The 20,482-nt window shown below is 48.5% G+C and overlaps 2 protein-coding genes across 3 annotated transcripts in view; one reads left to right on the top strand and one right to left on the bottom strand.

Annotated features, from left to right (window-relative positions):
• Positions 1-8,173, top strand: part of fastkd2 (FAST kinase domains 2) — a 45,334-nt gene extending 37,161 nt beyond the window's left edge. Inside the window, exon 13 of the transcript XR_013499568.1 lies at positions 8,105-8,173. The gene's annotated coding sequence lies outside the window, so the exon portion shown is untranslated. The remainder of the gene's footprint in view (positions 1-8,104) is intronic.
• Positions 3,437-20,482, bottom strand: part of LOC144503910 (carboxypeptidase O-like) — a 31,823-nt gene continuing 14,777 nt past the window's right edge. Inside the window, exons 7-12 of one of the 2 annotated variants that reach the window (XM_078228976.1) lie at positions 15,740-15,850; positions 15,510-15,600; positions 12,092-12,294; positions 10,886-10,970; positions 7,027-7,189; positions 3,437-3,640 (exon numbers count right to left, since the gene is read on the bottom strand). In XM_078228976.1, coding sequence (XP_078085102.1) covers positions 3,565-3,640; positions 7,027-7,189; positions 10,886-10,970; positions 12,092-12,294; positions 15,510-15,600; positions 15,740-15,850 — 729 coding nt within the window. In that variant the 3' untranslated portion in view covers positions 3,437-3,564. Of the gene's footprint in view, positions 3,641-6,490; positions 7,190-10,885; positions 10,971-12,091; positions 12,295-15,509; positions 15,601-15,739; positions 15,851-20,482 lie in introns of those variants that run through there. The other variant, XM_078228975.1, reaches the window with a different exon arrangement.

The following is a 20,482-nucleotide window of genomic DNA, read 5'->3' as shown; positions in this document are numbered from 1 at the left end:
CTAACCTACACATCCCAGGACTCTAAGGGGCAATTTTTAATCTGGCCAATCAACCTAACCCGCACATCTTTGGACTGTGGGAGGAAACCGGAGCACCCGGAGGAAACCCACGCAGACACGAGGAGAATGTGCAAACTCCACACAGACAGTGACCCGAGCCGGGAATCGAACCCGGGACCCTGGAGCTGTGAAGCAGCAGTGCTAACCACTGTGCCACCGTGCCGCCATTTCATCCCACAGTCCAAAGGTGTGCGGGTTAGGTTGATTGGCCATGCAAAATTGCCCCTTAGTGTCAGGGGGACTTACTGGGGTAAATACATGGGGATAGGGCCTGGATAGGATTGTGGTCAGTGCAGACTCGATGGGCCAAGTGGCCTCTTTCTGCACTGTAGGGATTCTATGATTCTAAATATGGGAAGTGTTGGCGTAGTGACATTGTCACTGGCCTAGTAATTTAGTAATCCAGAGCCCCCAGGGTTCTTTTATTTGTTCATTGGGTGATCACGGTGGCACAGTGGTTAGCTGTCTCACAGCACCAGGGACCCACGTTCAATTCCCGGCTTGGATCACTGTCTGTGTGGAGTTTGTACATTCTTCCCATGTCTGCATGGGTTTCCTCCGGGTGCTCCAGTTTCCTCCCACAGTCCACAAAGATGTGTAGGTTAGGTGGAATCACCATGGTAAATGTATGGGGTTGCAGGGATAGAGTTGGGGAGAGGGCCTTGGTTAGATGCTCTTGGTTGAGAGCTGGTGCAGACTCAGTGAGCTGAATGGCCTCCTTCTGCACTATAGGGATTCTATGATATGGGCATTAGTGTCACAAGTAGGCTTACAATGAAGTTACTGTGAAAATCCCCTAGTCGCCACACTCCGGCACCTGTTTGGGTACACTGAGGGAGAATTTAGCATGGCCAATGCACCTAACCAGCTCATCTTTCGGACTGTGGGAGGAAACCTGAGCAGATACGGGGAGAACGTGCAGACTCTTTACAGACAGTGACCCAAGCCGGGAATCGAACCCGGGTCCCTGGCGTGTGAGGCAATAGTGCGAACCACTTTGCCACCGTGCCAGCATTTATTGCCCACCCCTGAGGACATTTCAGAGTCAACCACATTGCTGTGGCTCTGGAGTCACATGTAGGCCAGACCAGGTAAGGACGGCAGATTTCCTTCCCTAAAGGACATTAGTGAACCAGATGGGTTTTTCCGACAATCGACAGCGGTTTCATGGTGCAAAGGGACCTGGGGGTCCTTGTGCATGAGACGCAAAAGCCCAGTCTGCAGGTACAACAGGTGATCAAGAAGGCAAATGGGATGTTGGCCTATATTGCGAGGGGGATAGAATATAAAAGCAGGGATGTCTTGATGCACCTGTACAGGGCATTGGTGAGGCCGCAGCTGGAATACTGTGTGCAGTATTGGTCCCCTTATATGAGGAAGGATATATTGGCATTGGAGAGAGTGCAGAGAAGGTTCACCAGGTTGATACCGGAGATGAGGGGTTTGGATTATGAGGAGAGGCTGAGGAGATTGGGTTTGTACTCGTTGGAGTTTAGAAGGATGAGGGGGGATCTTATGGAGACTTATAAGATAATGCGGGGGCTGGATAGGGTGGAGGCGGAGAGATTCTTTCCACTTAGTAAGGAAGTTAAAACTAGAGGACACAGCCTCAAAATAAAGGGGGGTCGGTTTAAGACAGAGTTGAGGAGGAACTTCTTCTCCCAGAGGGTGGTGAATCTCTGGAATTCTCTGCCCACTGAGGTGGTGGAGGCTACCTCGCTGAATATGTTTAAAGCGCGGATGGATGGATTCCTGATCGGTAAGGGAATTAAGGGTTATGGGGATCAGGCGGGTAAGTGGTACTGATCCACGTCAGATCAGCCATGATCTTATTGAATGGCGGGGCAGGCTCGAGGGGCTAGATGGCCTACTCCTGCTCCTATTTCTTATGTTCTTATTTGACTTCTATTGAATTCAAATGTCACCATCTGCCCCGGTGATATTTGAACCCGAGTCCCCAGAGCATAACCTTTGGTGTCTGGATTATTAGCCCAGCGACAATAACACTATGCCATTGCCTCCCCTCATGCTCCAGGGACCCGGGTTCGAATCCCACCACGGCAGATGGTGAAATTTGAAATCATTAAAAATCGAATTAAGAATCCACTGGTCACCATGAAACCATTGTCGATTGTCGGAAAAACCCATCTGGCTCACTAATGTCCTTTCGGGGAGGAAATCTGCCGTCCTTTCCTGGTCTGGCCTACTTGTGACTCCAGAGCCACAGCAATGTGGTTGAGGCCTAAATGGCTTCACAAACCACTCAGTTCAAGGACAATTACGGATGGACAATAAATGCTGGCAATGAATAAGAAACAAAGGCTGGAATTTTACCGCCCAGTCCGCCAAGGGAATCGGAGCGGGCGAGGGGCGGACAATGGAAAGGTCCCTTGACCTCGGGTGGATTTTATGGTTTTGGGATGAGCGAAGCCATAAAATCCCAACCAAAGTGTTTACAGCATTGATTGTAATATTAGTACTTAATTCTGCGCCCGACCTTTCGAGTTGATTGAATGGATGCAATGCTGGGGTCAAGGATTGAAATACTCTGGTCTCAATGCCAGGCGGGGTGGCACGGTGGCACAGTGGTTAGCACTGCTGCCTCACAGTGCCAGGGACCCGGGTACGATTCCCGGCTTGGATCACTGTCTGTGCGGAGTCTGCACGTTCTCCCCGTGTCTATGTGAGTTTTCTCCGGGTGCTCCAGTTTCCTCCCAGAGTCCGAAAAACGCGTTTGTTTGGTGTGTTGGCCATGCTAAATTCTCCCTCAGTGTATCCGAACAGGTGCCGGAGTGTGGTGACTAGGGGATTTTCACAGTAACTTCATTGCAGTGTTAATGTAAGCCTACTCGTGACAATAATAAATAAACTTTAAGCTTTAAAAATCCCTAGTTGCCCTTGGAGGGCAGATGAGAGTCAACCACTCTAGGAGTCACATGTAGGCCAGACCGGGTAAGGACGGCAGATTTCCTTCCCTAAATAAACTGAATCCAAGAGTATGGAACATTCAGGAAAGCAGGGGAGGTATAAAATCCACTTCATGCAAGTTTTACGGCACAGTGGTTAACACTGCTGCCTCACAGCTCCAGGAACCTGGGTTTGATTCCCGGCTTGGGTCACTGTCTGTGTGGAGTCTGCACATTCTCCCCGTGTGGGTTTCCTCCGGGTGCTCCGGTTTCCTCCCACAGTCCAAAGATGTGCGGGATAGTTTGAATGGCCATGCTAAAATTGCCCCTTAGTGTCCTGGGATGCGTAGGTTAGAGGGATTAGTGGGGTAACTGTGTGGGGTGATGTGGGTAGGGCCTGGGTGGGATTGTTGTTGGTGCTGACTCGATGGGCTGAGTGGCCGCCTTCTGCACTGTAGTGTTTCTATGATTTCTATGATTTTAATGAGAGTTTCCTTCAAAGCTTCAAGCGGCTTGATGGAAGAAATAATTTTATTACGCTCACAGGACATTGAGCAAGTCAGGACAGAGACTGAAAAAAATTCTACAATTGTAAGATTCAATGGAGGGAGTAATTGTCACGATGGGGATTATGTGTGGGTGGATGTTCATCTCGATATTTCTCATTGGTATTGCTGAAAAAAAGAGACATGCTGTTGAAGCTTTTCCTCTTGCACTCATCAGGACAGATACGTGATTCTAATGCGAATAACAAGTTATACTGCAGGAGAAGAGAGCACTTCTTGCAAACCAACTCTGATTGGCAAGGGATCTCTGATTGGCAGAGGCGTTGCCATGGAGAATGCACCAAGGAACAGTTAACTGCCAAGTTTTTGAGTAAGTTCAAACCAGGCAGGTCGACTCTGTTCGCCATGCGGAATGAACCCGGGAATGGCTGCCCCCCTCCCCAAGCTTTTGTTCAGTTGAAAATGGCACAATCCATGGACATGCTCCTTCTATTTATAAAGGAAAGAACCCTGTGTATGAATATATGTAGCTGCTTTGGATTTAAACAAAAATGTAGCAGTTAACTGTCCCCTAGTGCATATCTCCTTTTTTTTTCAGCAATACTGAAGTTCTGTACTACCAATCAACCACCTCACTAGTAATTTCATTACGTCCATTATTTATATAAAAATGCCCCCTTCCCTCCGTTTTCCTGTTGGAATAATGATTAAGAAAATGGAGACATCTGGATTAGAATTTGGGAGCTGTTCCATTCCCTCCTGTTGGTCCATGTTTTGGGGTCAGTTTTCAGTAGCTGAGCTCCATGTCCACACAGCCCCAGGCAACCCTTCCCCAAACCCCTCCCACCCACCACAACCTCAAGATAAGAAAAACAGAAAGTGCTGGAAAAATGTAGTAGGCCCGGGGGGAGAGTGAACATTTTGAGTCCAATATGAGTCTTCTGAGGAACTCAACAAGAATCAGCATTGGACTCACATTGGTCATGTTAGACTCAATGTTAACTCTTTTTCTCTCTCCACAGATGCTGTCAGACTTGCTGAGTTTATCCAACACTTTCTTGTTTTTATTTCAGGTTCAAAGACTATTTCCTCGGGTGGATGGAGCTATTACAAGGGGGCATAACTATAGGGTTCGTGGTGGGAGATACAGGAAGGATATCAGAGGTAGGTTCTTTACGCAGAGAGTGGTTGGGGTGTGGAATGGACTGCCTGCAGTGATAGTGGAGTCAGACACTTTAGGAACATTTAAGCGGTTATTGGATAGGCACATGGAGCACACCAGGATGATAGGGAGTGGGATAGCTTGATCTTGGTTTCAGATAAAGCTCGGCACAACATTGTGGGCCGAAGGGCCTGTTCTGTGCTGTACTGTTCTATGTTCTATGTTCACAGTGCCTGCAGAATTTTGCTTTTAGCGCTACAAGATGTCTACTGATATCTGTCCTTCATGGTGGCTGCACCCTTGACCCCCATTCCCCAGAAATCTCCGACCATTTAATCAAAATACCGAGAATCTTTTATCCAATACTCTTGGGGCCAATAGAGTTTTGGTATTTCAATATTTTCGGTTTACGGATCAGATATGCCTACCGTACTAAACTTCCCATGATAAATGTTGGGTTCAGTCAGTGAGATTCATATCACTCAGGTCTTGCCCCACCCCCACTCACGCCCCACCCCCTTGGTTGCCCCAGTACAATTGTGGTGCCTGGTGGGCAGTGCCAGGGTGCCTGGTGGGCAGTGCCAGGGTGCCTGGTGAGCAGTGCCAGAGTGCCCAGTGGGCAGTGCCAGGGTGCCTGGTGGGCACGGCCAGGCTGCCACTGCTCCATGGGCACTGCTCAGCCATGCCACCGACCACCCAAAGGCTCAATGGTCTCCAATTCCCCCCCCCCCCCGCCCCTTTGAAGCCTGGTCTCTGGTGGTGGAGACCGGCTGTGATTCTCACTGGCATGAGGTCTGACCGGTGAGGGGGTAAATGCAAGTGAGGTCGGATGATGCCGTGTAAACCACATGCTAAGCAGCTTCGTGCTCAAACCAATCCCGTTGGCAAAACAGTGGCGGTTACATTGCGTGCAGCGAGAAATCGGGCGCGAACCTGATTCTTTGTTCTATGTGCAATCTTACCAGCTCGCCAAGCCGATCGACTGGTTCGGTGAGCCGGTAAGATCGTCCCCTTAGATTGGATCTGGTCAGCTTGGGTCACTGGTTTCCGTGAAAAAACTCTCCGTTTTTGGCTATGTTCGGTTTTGGGATGCACCGATAACGATTCCTCTAAATGTATGAGCAAATCTAGAGACCATGGACTTTTATACAGCACAGGAGCAGGCCATTTGGTCCAACTGGTCGATGCTGGGGTTTCTGCTCCATCAGAAACTCCTCCCATCTCATGCCATCCAATCCTATCCCCATATCCTTTCTCCCTCCTGTGCTTACCCAGCATTCCATTCACCTCAACCACCCCAAGGCCAGGATTTTACTGCCCACCCCACCGTCTGTCTCCCTGCAATGGATACAACGCGCCATTTAAATTGCCGTATAGCTCAGTAGGACAATAATATCCCGCTGAGTGGCAGGGTTGTAAACTCCTGGTCCATGTTGCACACTCGCTCTGTAAAGAATTTTCTCTGGAATGCCTCATTGGATTTGAGGGGCAGCACGGTGGCACAGTGGTTAGCGCTGCTGCCTCTCAGTGCCAGGGACTTGGGTTCGATTCCCGGCTTGGGTCACTGTCTGTGTGGAGTTTGCACATTCTCCCCGTATCTGCGTGGGTTTCCTCCGGGTGCTCCGGTTTCCTCCCACACTCCAAAGATGTGCGTGTTAGGTGAATTAATCATCATAAAATCCCTACAGTGCAGAAGACCATTCGGCCCATCAAGTCTGCACCGACCACAATCCCACCCAGGCCCTATTCCCCGTAACCCCATGTATTTGACCTGTTAGTCCGCCTGACACTAGGGTCAATTTAGCACGGCCAATCAACCTAACCCAGACATCTTTGGACTGCGGGAGGAAACCGGAGCACCCGGAGGAAACCCATGCAGACACGGGGAGGACGTGCAAACCCCACACAGACATTTACAGGCGGGAATTGAACCTGGGTCCCTGGCGCTGTGAGGCAGAAGTGCTAACTACTGTGCCACCTTGCCGTCCATGGTAAATTGGCCATGGTAAATTGCCTCTTAGTGTCAGGGGGATTAGCAGGGTAAATATATCGGGTTACGGGGCTTGGCTGGGGTGGGATTGCTGTCGATACAGGCTCAGTGGGCCAAATGGCGCCTCTCTGCGCTGTAGGGATTCTTTGATTTATTAGTGATTGTCTTATATTTTTATAGCCATTCAGTTTGGACTCCCCCCTCCCCGCGGCAGCAGGAATATAATTTCTACATGATTGGAGCTCTTTGTATTTTCACGACCCCTATCAGGTTACGCATCGACCGTCTCCTCTCTATAGTAAATTGGCAGAGAACATGCTTAACAAGCAAGACGCCAGCACACTGAACCACAGAGCCGCCACAGCCAGAGCAGAGTTCGGGAAGTGCTTATCATAGATGTACTGGACAATGGTGGTCACAGCAGCTGTGGTTTCCTCACAGGTGGCCTGGATCTGGTTCTCTGGGAGAATAAATTTATAGGTCCCGTTGTCTCGGAGTTCGAACGTGTAGGAAAAGTCGATCTGAAGATCACCTGCCCAGTCCCGCGAGGAGCCGGATGAATAATCTGGAAGAGGGAACATTTTAAAACAAAGTTTATCTATTAGTGTCACAAGTAGGCTTACATTAACACTGCAATGAAGTTACTGTGAAAATCCCCTAGTCGCCACACTCCGGCGCCTGTTTGGGTACACTGAGGGAGAATTTAGCACGGCCGATGCACCCTAACCAGCACGTCTTTCAGACTGTGGGAGGAAACCGGAGCACCCGGAGGAAACCCACGCAGACATGGGGAGGACGTGCAAACTCGGCACAGACAGTGACCCAAACCGGGAATTGAACCCGGGTCCCTGGCGCTGTGAGGCAGCAGTGCTAACCACTGTGCCACCATGATGTAGGTTGACCAGGTGCCCCATTCTCCTGCTATGAAACGCCAGTGGCACAGTGGTCAGCACTGCTGCCTCACAGCGCCAGGCACCCGGGTTCAATTCCGACCTCGGGTGACTGTGCAGAATTTGCACGTTCTCCCCGTGTCTGCGTGGGTTTCCTCCGGGTGCTCCGGTGTCCTCCCACAGTCCAAAGATGTGTGGGTTAGGTGGATTGGCTAAATTGAGCCTAGTGTCAGTGGAATTAGCAGGGCAAATATGTGGGGTTACGGGAATAGGGCCTGGGTGGGATTGTTGTCAGTGCAGACTCAATGGGCTGAATGGCCTCCTTCTGCACTGTAGGGATTCTATGATGAACTTGTGTTTACATCTCGCTGCTTTCATGTAAAACAACTTTTCAAAGGTACGGAATTAAAACAGGAAATGCAATCATCCAGACTCAAACGTGGTGCACACTTCCTGTCCCGCCCCCCACGGGAATCATAGAGGTGGGACATGGACCATGCGAAGGCCCGTTGACCTCAGGTGGGATTTTCTGGTTTTGGGGCAAGCGTGGCTGGAAAGTCCCGTCCATTGGCTCTATTCTCTCTCCACAGACGCTGTCAGACCCGCTAAGATTTTCCAGCAGTTTCTATTTTCTGTGTGGCTCCTGCTCTGCCCAAGACCACAAGAAACTACAAAGGGTCGTGAACATAGCCTGGTCCATCATGCAAACCAGCCTCCCATCCATTGACTCAGTCTACACTTCCCGCTGATTCGGTGTGTTCTGAATTAAGCCAGTCATTTGCCTTTTTTCCACCTGTTCTGACTTACTGCTGGAAGGATGTTGATGCATTGGAAAGGGTGCAGAAGAGATTTACCAGGATGTTGCCTGATTTGGAGGATACGGACTATGAAGAAAGGTTGAACAAACTTGGACTGTCTTCATTGGAGTGTCGGAGGATGAGGTGAGACTTGATAGAGGTTTACAAGATTCTGACAGGCTTGGATAGAGTGGATAGTCAGAGTCTTTTTCCCAGGGTCGAAGAGTCAATTACTCTGGGGCATAGGTTGGGAGTGAGAGGGGGAAAGTTTAAAAGAGATGTAAGGGGCAGGTTTTTCACACAGTGGGTGGTGAATGCCTGGAACGCGCTGCTGGAGGAGGTGGTGGAAGCAGATTCTGTAACAACATTCAAGAGGCATCTGGATAGAGCCATGAATAGGCCGGGAATAGAGGGCTATGGAGCACATAGAGGCAAGAAAATATTAGATTAGAGAGGCATCTGTGTTGGCACAGACTCGGAGGGCTGAAGGGCCTGTTCCTGTGCTGTTCTTTGTATTTGTATAACTGAGGATTAAACCCCCAGACTGTTTATCTATCTCTATTTTTGAGATGCCATTTGACCTGAGTCATAGAATCTACAGTACAGGAGGAAGCCATTCGGCCCATCGAGTCTGCACTGACCACAATCCCACCCAGACTCTATTCCCATAACCCCATATATTTACCCTGTTAATCCCCCTGACACTAAGGGTTAGTTTAGCATGGCCAATCCACCCAACCTGCATCTCGTGGGAGGAAACCCACGCAGACATCAGATTGCACTGGAGAACATTCAGCCCATCTTGGCTGTACTGGCTCTTTGTGCTATCCTATTAATCCCAGTCACCTCTTTCCCCCAGAGTCCTGCATTTCGTTTCTCTGTCCTGAGTATTTATCCTTGCTGTTCAATTCTAGCATGTTCTGTTTTCATCAGTATTTTTGCTATTTTTATTACTTCATTTTCACCATGGTGATATTTTTCTAAACCAGCAGTTACGGGGCAAGTCGTGATCCATAAATGGCTTTCAGCCGGATTGCTTCACTTGTGCTCAAGATTTTATTTTATTTGTTCCTAAAGAACCTATCCATTGCAGTTTTCCTGACCCCCTGGCCAAGATTAGGAACTCACTGCGGCTTCTTGACACCTCAATGCTCCGCACTGCGCTCCTAGAGTTGCTGACGTTTTGCGATCACAGCAGTTAGCACTGCTGCCTCACAGCGCCAGGGACCCAGGTTTAATTCCGGCCTCGGGTGTGGAGTTTGTACATTCTCGCCATGTCTGCGTGGGTTTCCTCCGGGTGCTCCGGTTTCCTCCCACAGTCCAAAAATATGCAGGTTATGTGGATTGACCATGCTAAATTGCCCCTTAGTGTCCAAAGATGTGGAGGTTAGGTGGATTGGCCATGCTAAATTGCACCTCAGTGTATAAAGATGTGTAGGTTAGGGTGATTAGCCATGCTAAATTGCCCCTTAATGTCCAAAGATGTGCAGGTTAGGTGGCTTAGCCATGCTAAATTGCCCCTTAGTGTCCAAAGATGTGCAGGTTAGGTGGATTGGCCATGCTAAATTGCCCCTTAGTGTCCAAAGATGTGCAGGTTAGGTGGATTGGCCATGCTAAATTGCCCCTCAGTGTCCAAAGATGTGTAGGTAAGGGGGATTGACCATGCTAAATTGCCCCTTAGTGTCCAAAGATGTGCAGGTTAGGTGGATTGGCCATGCTAAATTGCCCCTTAATGTCCAAAGATGTGCAGGTTAGGTGGATTGGCCATGCTAAATTGCCCCTTAGTGCCCAAAGATGTGCAGGTTAGGTGGATTGGCCATGCTAAATTGCCCCTTTGTGTCCAAAGATGTGTTGGTTAGGGGGATTAGCCATTCTTAATTATCCTGTAGTGTCCAAAAATGTGTAGGTTGGGGAGATTAGCCATGATAAATGCGCTAATCTCTGGGATAGGGCGGAGGGGGATGTGACTGGATAAGATGCTGAGTCTGTGCAGACTCGACGGGCCGAATGGCCTCCTTCTGCACTTGGGGATTCTATGATTCTATTCTATGATTCTTCAAACTATTTTCAACCACCGAAGACACACAGGGCAGATCCCTGATGCTTCCTAGGATACACCACGTGCATGGCCACGTTTAGTGCTCGGCTTGTTCAATGTAGTCCCTGCTGGAAACAGGAAAACATTCAGGACCCTGCGAACCTCCCCGTGACTCAGGCCGGAGATACGCCTAAAGCCCCCCGGGTTTGAGGCAGCAGCAACTGGCCAGCTGAGTGATACCCTGGACATTATTACATGTTTGTGCTGCATTAATCTCCTGCTAATCTTTGCTCAATTTCTTCATTGCGGAATTTGATGCTTTGTAATCATTTCAATCTTTGCCTTTCCCTTCTGCCCAATGGTATTGACCATTGTAATGCAAAACAGCTCCTTCCTTTGTAATAGTACATATTGCTTTGTAGTCAGATTTCAGGGAGGCTTACATTGGGAGGGTCCCTAGGTCTGAGTTGATCAAAGTGAGACTGCGCAGGAGTGAAGAGCTATTGTCTGTTAATTGCACAAAGGGTGAAACTTACAGAGGATCCAGGAAGAAGGTCCAACTTTGAACTTGGTCCCGTGTTTCTGCTCCAAAGCATTGGCCGCTTTCTCTCCGACTCTCATCTAGAAAAGAACAACAACAGTGCTCAAACCCGCAGTACAGAACGCTGGAGTTCAAGAACAAGTTAGGGTTTTTTTTATTCATTCGTGGGACATGGGCGTCGCTGGTTGTCCAGCATTTATTGCCCACCCGACACAGTGGCACAGTAGTTCGCACTGCTGCCTCACAGCGTCAGGGACTCGGGTTCAATTCCCGGCTTGGGTCACTGTCTGTGTGGAGTTTGCACATTCTCCCCGTGTCTGCATGGGTTTCCTCCGGGTGCTCCGGTTTCCTCCCACAGACTGAAAGATATGCTGGTTAGAAACATAGAAGATAGCAGCAGGAGGAGGCCATTTGGCCCTTCGAGCCTGCTCCGCCATTCATCACCATCATGGCTGATCGTCCAACTCAATAGCCTAAGCCTGCTTTTTCCCCATGACCTTTGATCCCATTTGCCCCAAATGCTATACACAGCTGCCTCTTGAATATATTTGTTCAATGTTTAAATGTAGGTGCATTGGCCGTGCTAAATTCTCCCTCAGTGTACCCGAACAGGTGCTGCAGTGTGGCGACTAGGGGATTTTCACAGCAATTTCATTGCAGTGTTAATGTGAACCTACTTGTGATACGAATAAATAAAATTTAAACTTTAAAAATCCCTAGTTGACCTTGGAGAGCAGTTGAGAGTCAACCACATTGCTGTGGCCCTGGAATCACATGTAGGCCAGACCAGGTAAGGACGGCAGATTTCCTTCCCTAAAGGACGTTAGTGAATCAGATGGGTTTTTCCAACAATCGATTTCATGGTCATCAGTAGATTCTTAATTCCAGGTTTTTATTGAATTGTGCATTGGTGGGATTTTGACAAGGGGATACAGGGTAATAAACATATCACTTTTTTCTGGGATAAATATTGGACATTTGGGGAGATACAAGTGAGTGGCTTGCTAGGCCATTTCAGAGTCAACCACATTGCTGTGGGACTGGAGTCACACGTAGGCCAGACCGGGTAAGGACGGCAGATTTCCTTCCCTAAAGGGCATTGGTGAACCAGATGGGTTTTTCTGACAACCGATGACAGTTTCATGGTCACCATTCACTGAGACTAGCTTTCTATTGTAGGATGCTGGTGACGATATCTCACCATTTCCTCGTGGTTGCTGGCTGTTGCGTTCGTATATCCATAAGGAGTGAGAATCAGCTGGCCGTAGGAATGAATGGTCAGGTAGCATAACAAATCACGCTGGTGCTTACGGATGAAGCCAGCAACAGCCAAGGTCTCCGGCTCAGACTCTGGTGCTGAACCGCAGTGGATGTTTGAACAGCAGTTTCTCGAAGCCCCGATACCTGCAGCAACAGACAAAGTACACGGTTTCAAAGAAATGCCGCAACAAATGGATGTAATCACCCCTGTGCTCCCCCAATATTGGTTTATCATCGCCAGCCATTGCTCTTCAGCTGCCCGAGTCCTAATCTCCGGAATTTTCTCCATAAACCTATCAGTCCATCACGCAAACCAGCTCCCATCCATTGACTCTGTCTACACTTCCCTCTGCCTCAGAAAAGCAGCAGCATAATCACACACCCCGGACATTCTCTCCTCCACCTTCCATCAGGAAAAAAATACAAAAATCTGAGATAACGTACCAACCGATTCAAGAACAGCTTCTCCCCTGCTGCCATCAGACTTTTGAAAGGACCTATCATATATTAAGCTGATCTTTCTTTAGCTATGACTGTAACACCATATTCTGCACCCTCTCCTCTCCCTCTCCCTTATGTACTCTATGAATGGTATGCTTTGTGTAACGCGCAAGAAACAATATTTGTGAGGGAGAGAGGCAGTGATAGAGACAGAGGGATTGAGAGGGAGATGAGGAGAGGGAAAGACACAGAGAGGGGAGGAGGAAGGGAGGGAGGGAGAGAGGGAAAGAGAGAGACAGAATAGAGAGAGGGAAAGAGGGAGAGAGAGAGGGAGAGAGACGGAGAAAGGAACAGAGAGGAATGGAGAGAGAAAGAGGAAATGAGGATGAGAATGAGAGAGAGGAGAGAGAGGGAGTGAGAGATAGAGAGAGAGAGAGCCCACCTCACAAGAGCAAGTGAAAGGGTGATTTTAAGTTGCCGCAGTTGAGTGTGGAGGGCAGTAATGCCCTGACGACCATGGCGAGGGTAAACTGGGAGGGGAATGCCTTGTGAGGTGCCTCTCAGACTCTATCCCACCACCCCGAACCCGTGTCCCGCCTGAAGGCCACCTTGTCTGATTGGCCATGTTTTGGCCACAGTGTGGGGCCTTCCCGCAGTGGGAGAGGGGCTTTGATAGGCTCTTGTCCATCTCGAGCAGGTAGCCACACCTCCCTGGACCCCGTTTTCTCAAATGGCGCAGGGGCACATTTTTGACGGCACAGTGGGAGGTGTCGCAAAATTCCGTGTCCACACGATTCCAATCCGGCATCCATTGGCCAGCGAAAATCCTACCCTTCCAGCAGTGTTGGGCAACCTGTGTCCTGGTGGGTGGGGTGGGGCGGGAGGCACATGCGGCCTATCTGGGGTCTGAGTGCGGCCCCCACGGGACATTTTGTTGACCGTTGCCCAGGTGCAGTGTTGCCACATTCCGCTGATTCCCGTCCATGTAGTTTTTTTCCTGCCGGTCTGACTGAAGCGATTCGCAGGTAAAGCGAGGGTGAGTGAGGTGAGGTGGGTGCTGATTGCTCACAACATTGACTGTGAGAACCGTGCGCTCCCTCTGTGTCCAAAGCATCAATATTGCTTTTGTCTTTACCATTTGAAGTTTATGACAGTTCTATTAATATATAAACAATTCAGCATTTTCTATAACTTAGAGTCATAGAATCCCTATAGTGCAGAAGGAGGCCATTTGGCCCATCGAGCCTGCACTGACAACAACCCCACCCAGGCCCTATCCTGGTAACCCCACATATTTACCCTAGCTAGTCTCCCTGCTACTAAGGACCAATTTAGCGTGGCCAATCCCTCTGACCCGCACATCTTTGGATGATGGGATGAAACCGGAGCACCCGGGGGAAACCCACACGGGGAGAATGTGCAGACTCCTCCACACCGACAGTGACCCGTGGCCAGAATTGAACCTGGGTCCCTGGCGCTGTGCCACCGTGCTGCTCTCGTTATGAAATATTTGTTGTACATTAAATCAATTTAACCTTATTCATGGGGTCATGGTGAGTGAACAAGCTTGATATCTATCACTGATAGGTAGGGTAAACGCATCTCTCCACCACGGCCACTAGATGGGGTCAGTGTATCAATTTTCCAACACATTTCCGACACATTGGATGCACCAGCAATATACAGGGCTGGCTTGTGACTAATGATGAGTATTGACCAGTCACACCGACTGAATGAGCCTATCACAGAATCCCTACAATATAGAAGGAGGCCATTCAGCCCATCAAGCCTGCACCGACAACAATCCCACCCAGGCCCTTTCCCGGTAACCCCATGTATTTACCCTGCTAGTCCCCCGAACACTAAGGAACAATTTAGCATGGCCAATCCACCAAACCGGCACATCTTTGGACACTAAGGGGCAATTTAGCGTGGCCAATCCACTTAACCTGTACATCTTTGGACTGTGGAAGGAAACCGGAGCACCCAGAGGAAACCCACGCAGACCCAAGGGGAATGTGCAAACTCTGCACAGTCACCCGAGGCTGGAATTGAAGCCAGGTCCCTGGCGCTATGAGGCAGCAGTGCTAAACACTGTGTCACCGTGCCGCTCTATTCAATGTGTCCCAGTGTCCCTATCCAACGTGACCCCTCCACTTGGGACAATGTGTTGAACAATCTCTGGAAGAAGCCCAGCCAATCTGTCACATGATCAACAAAGTGGGTTCGCATATGGTTATAACTTTAGGCTGCAAGGTTAGCACAGCTGCCTCACAACGCCAGGGACCCGGGTTCAATTCCAGCCTCGCTTCACTGTCTGTGTGGAGTTGGCCATAGGTGGATTGGCCTAAGCCAAATTTCCCCTAAATGCCCCAAAATGTGCGGGTTAGGTGGATTGGCCATGCTAAATTGTCCCTTAGTGTCCAAAGATGTGCAGGTTAGGTGGATTGGCCATGCTAAATTGTCCCTTAGTGTCCAAAGATGTGTAGGTTAGGTGGATTCGCCATGCTAAATTGTCCCTTAGTGTCCAAAGATGTGTAGGTTAGGTGGATTGGCCATGCTAAATTGCCTCTTGGTATCCAAAGATGTGCAGGTTAGGTGGATTGGCTATGCTAAAGTGCCCCTTAGTGTCCAAAGATGTGCAGGTTAGGTGGATTGGCCATGCTAAAGTGCCCCTTAGTATCAGGGGGATTAGCAGGGTAAATGCGTAGGGCTCGGGGGATAGGGCCCGAGTGGGTTGTTGTCAGGACAGGCTTGAGGGCCCAATGGCCTCCTTTGCACTGTTGAGATTCTATGCGTTGAGACAAAAGCAGGGAGAGAGAGAGAGGATAGATTGATTCATACTGGGAGCCAGCTGTAACACATGTGGATATAGTTATGGAAGAGATGGGGGAAGGAGCGATGAGAATCCCACTTACTGCACCAATTTGCATCAAAGTTCCTGTTGAGGTCAGTTCCGAAGCAGGTGCTGTTGACACAGGGAGACACGGATTTCCTCCACAGTCGGTCCTGGAGATGGAGAAAGGTTTTCAATCCCAGGATGGATGTGGACATGGTGAGAAACACTGAGACAAATTTCACAGTCTAAACTGTTGGAACATTTTGGGTCAGCAGCACGATATTATACCTTGTCTGGGATCACACTTACCTTTGTCCAAGAGTAAATGTAGCCATCGATGTTGAGGACTGGCAGAATGTAAAAGTCAATGTGTTGGAGGAACTGGTCTGTTTTAGGGTCTGCAATGTAGGTCTCCAATACCTAAATACACACACACAGAAAGTGAGATTAAGCAGAGACCATAAGAGCATAAGATATGTGTTGTGGGAAAATCACCACTCGGAGTCAGACTTAAAGATTCAACACGCAGTTTTATCGGACAAAGCTTTGGGAGAAGCGCTGGGCTCTCCGCAGTGCGCGCAGTCACCTTCTCAACTTTACAATGGCGGTTGAGCATCTTTATACTTTTTCAAACAATAGGCAAGTACGGTCGTGAGCACATCGTTATACAGAGAGTGGATGCATTTATGCAATTATGTCCCCAATCAATGACTGATCTCGTTGTCAAACCTCTTTGTTTTGGGTCCTGCTTTTATCTAAGGCTAAGGTGCCTCCAGGTCTGATCTGTTTCCTGCAGCAATTTAAACACTGACAGGTTTTAACTTGCTGTGCAAAGTCTGTGCCCAAGTCAGCACATCTTAATGTCTTTCCCAAGAGTCCATTTTGTGCCAGGTAACCATTTTGTGTCCTTTAATTTTGATTTTACTCCAACAATATGGGAGCAGAATTAGGCTATTCGGCCCATCGAGTCTGCTCCGCCATTCAACCATCCAAAGATGTGCGGGTTAGGTTGATTGGCCATGCTAAAAATTGCCCTTAGTGTCCTGAGATGCGTAGGTTAGAGGGATTAGTGGGTAAATCTGTAGGGATATGGGGGTAGGGCCTGGGTGGGATTGTGGTCGGTGCAGACTCGATGGGCCAAATGGCCTCTTTCTGTACTGTAGGGTTTCTATGGTTTCTATAAGTTTCTTAACCCCATTCTCCTGCCTTTTCCCCATAACCTTTGATCCCATTACCAAGCAAGAACCTGTCTCTGTCTTAAATACACTCAATGACCTGACCTCCACAGCCAATGAGTTCCACAGATTCGCCACCCTCTGGCTGAAGAAATTCCTCCTCATTTCAGTTCTAAAGGGTCGTCCCTTTACTCTGAGGCTGTGCCCTTGGACCCCAGTCTCTCCGACTAATGGAAACATCTTCCCCACGTCCACTCTATCCTGGCCTATCCACATTCTTTAAGTTTCAATGAATGAGGTCCCCCCCTCATCCTTCTAAACTCCAGCGGGTACAGACCCAGAGTCCTCATATGCTCCTCGTACGTCAAGCTTTTCATTCCTGGGATCTTTCTTGTGAACCTCCTCTGGACCCTCTCCAGGGCCAGCACATCCTTCCTTAGATACGGAGCCAGAAATTACTCACAACGTTCCAAATGTGGCACATTGAGAGTTTCATTCAGTGAGTTTCAGCCTGATTATAACCAGTGCTGTAGATGTCCTGGGAATGTTATAGTTCACCGGGTAATCTAGACCCAGTCTTTCTATCATGCAGGTCTATTCACAAAGCTCTGGGAACAGAGGTACAGGCACCCTTCCACCAACCCCCCTCTCCCCCACCCACACAGATGGAAACCGGTTCTTATATAGACTTCAGAATAAGGCCCTAACCTTTCCCCAGTTCATAGGATCATAGGAATTAGGAGTGAGAGTAGGCCATTCAGCCCTTCGAGCTCGCTCTGTCATTCTATCTGATCATGACTGATCTCCATCTCATCCAACTCCACTTCCCTGCCTTTTCCCCGTAGTCCTTTATCCCACTTTTGATCAAATATTTATCTATCTCTTTCTTGAATCCATTGACTGATTCTGCACCCACTGCTCTCTGAGGCAGTGAGTTCCATAGGGAACTCCATGGGGAGGCGATGGCCTAGTGGTATTATCACTAGACTATTAATCCAGAAGCTTAGCTAATGTTCTAGAGACCCGGGTTCAAATCCTGCCATGGCAGGTGGTGGAATTTGAATTCAATAAAAAATATCTGGAATTAAGAATCTACTAATGACCATTGTCGTAAAAGCACACCTCATTCGCTAATATCCTTCAGGGAAGGAAATCTGCCGTCCTTACCTGGTCTGGCCTACATGTGACTCCACAGCAATGTGATTGACTCTCAACTGCCCTCTGAAATGGCCGAGCGAGACGGTGGCACAGTGGTTGGCACTGCTGTCTCACACACCATGGACCCGGGTTCGATTCCCGGCTCAGGTCACTGTCTGTGTGGAGTTTGCACGTTCTCCCCGTGTCTGCGTGGGTTTCCTCCGGGTGCTCCAGTTTCTTCCCACAGTCCAAAGATTTGCGGGTTAGGTGGATTGGCCATGCTGGATTGGCCATGCTAAATTGCCCCTTAGTGTTGGGGGGACTAGCTAGGGTAAATACATGGGGTTATGGGGATAGGGCCTGGGTGGGATTGTTGTCAGAGCAGGCTCGATGGGCCAATTGGCCTCCTTCTGCACTGTAGGATTCTATGAGACACTCAGTTGTATCAATATTTTTTTAAAATGTAAAGAATGCAGCTCACCACCACCTTCTCAAAGGCAACTAAGGATGGGCAATGAATGCTGCCCAGCCAGCGACACCCAGCGAGGAAAGGCTGAGGGGCTTGAGGTTGTTTTCGTTAGAGAGAAGAAGGTTAAGAGGTGACTCAATAGAGGCATACAAGATGATCAGAGGATTAGATCGGGTGGATAGTGAGAGCCTTTTTCCTCGGATGGTGATAGCTAGCACGAGGGGACATAGCTTTAAATTGAGGGGTGATAGATATAGGACAGATGTTAGAGGTAGGTTCTTTACTCAGAGAGTAGTAAGGGCGTGGAATGCCCTGCCTGCAGCAGTAGTGGACTCGTCAACATTAAGAGCATTCAAATGGTTATTGGATAAACATATGGATGATATTGGAATAGTGTAGATTAGAGGGGCTTTAGATTGGTTCCACTGGTCGGCGCAACATCGAGGGCCGAAGGGCCTGTACTGCACTGTAATGTTCTATGTTCTATATCCCACGAATGAATTAAAAAAAATTCACAACCCTCCGTTAGAAGTAGCTTCTCCTTATCTCCCTCCTTTTACTCTACAACTGTGACCTCTTGCCCTAGACTGTTCCAGAAGGGGGAACATTTGGTTAACATTTACTTTATCAATCCCGTTGAGTATTTTATATCCCTCAATCGAATCCCCCCTCATTCCTCTGTACTCCAGCTACTCAACCAGTCCTCATATGACAGCCCCTTCACAACAGCTGTTCTCTCTCACACCTGGAGCATGCACCTCATTGTGACAGGATTGCAATAGGGACTACCTGTCCACACTGAGATTCTACAGTGAGCAGCCAATCACATAAAAGGATCTCCACAGATGGCAAACCAGCAAATAAAAACTAATAATCCCTGTGTGGGATTGTGGTCGGTGCAGACTCGGTGGGGCAAATGGCCCGTCTGTCGGGATTCTATGATTCTACGTGGTTAGGGTACTGGGTGAAAATATCATGAACAAACCTTTTTTTAAAAAAAAGATTATTGAAAGAAATCTGCCTGAATTAGTTTGCATAGTGTTTTAGAACATAGAACAGTACAGCACAGAACAGGCCCTTCGGCCCACGATGTTGTGCCGAGCTTTATCTGAAACCAAGATCAAACTATCCCACTCCCTATCATCCTGGTGTGCTCCATGTGCCTATCCAATAACCGCTTAAATGTTCCTAAAGTGTCTGACTCCACTATCACTGCAGGCAGTCCATTCCACACCCCAACCACTCTCTGCGTAAAGAACCTACCTCTGATATCCTTCCTATATCTCCCACCACGAACCCTATAGTTATGCCCCCTTGTAATAGCTCCATCTACCTGAGGAAATAGTCTTTGAACGTTCACTCGATCTATCCCCTTCATCATTTTATAAACCTCTATTAAGTCTCCCCTCAGCCTCCTCCGCTCCAGAGAGAACAGCCCTGGCTCCCTCAACCTTTCCTCATAAGACCTACCCTCCAAACCAGGCAGCATCCTGGTAAATCTCCTCTGCACTCTTTCCAGCGCTTCCACATCCTTCTTATAGTGAGGTGACCAGAACTGCACACAATATTCCAAATGTGGTCTCACCAAGGTCCTGTACAGTTGCAGCATAACCCCACGGCTCTTAAACTCCAACCCCCTGTTAATAAAAGCTAACACACTATAGGCCTTCTTCACAGCTCTATCCACTTGAGTGGCAACCTTTAGAGATCTGTGGATATGGACCCCAAGATCTCTCTGTTCCTCGACAGTCTTCAGAACCCTACCTTTGACCCTGTAATCCACATTTAAATTAGTCCTACCAAAATGAATCACCTCACATTTATCAGGGCCTGTCCTGTTTTGCATCATCTTATTTAGCGTCATCTTACTCTTTGATTTTTTGGATTTATCTCTCTGCCTTAAATTATCGGTTCTTAGGTCATCCTTTCACTTGTTGATACTTTATACACACTGATTATACTTAACTGCTTACACTTATCTATTAGCACTCGTGATTACCTAGAAAGACTTGTTATCACCCAACCTAAACTGCACTACACTATCTGTAGTGACAGTCTTGATTAGAGTCATACAGTCACAGAGTCATAGAGGTTTACAGCATGGAAACAGGCCCTTCGGCCCAACTTGTCCATGCCGTCTCTTTTTTTAACCCCTAAGCTCGTCCCAATTGCCTACATTTGACCCATATCCCTCTATACCCATCTTACCCATGTAACTGTCTAAACGCTTTTTAAAAGACAAAATTGTATCTGCCTCTACTACTACCTCTG

Source organism: Mustelus asterias, chromosome 14 (assembly GCF_964213995.1).
Source record: "Mustelus asterias chromosome 14, sMusAst1.hap1.1, whole genome shotgun sequence".
Classification (NCBI taxonomy): domain Eukaryota; kingdom Metazoa; phylum Chordata; class Chondrichthyes; order Carcharhiniformes; family Triakidae; genus Mustelus; species Mustelus asterias.
Note: the sequence above shows the minus strand (reverse complement) of the source record. Positions and strands in the feature narration are given on the sequence as shown.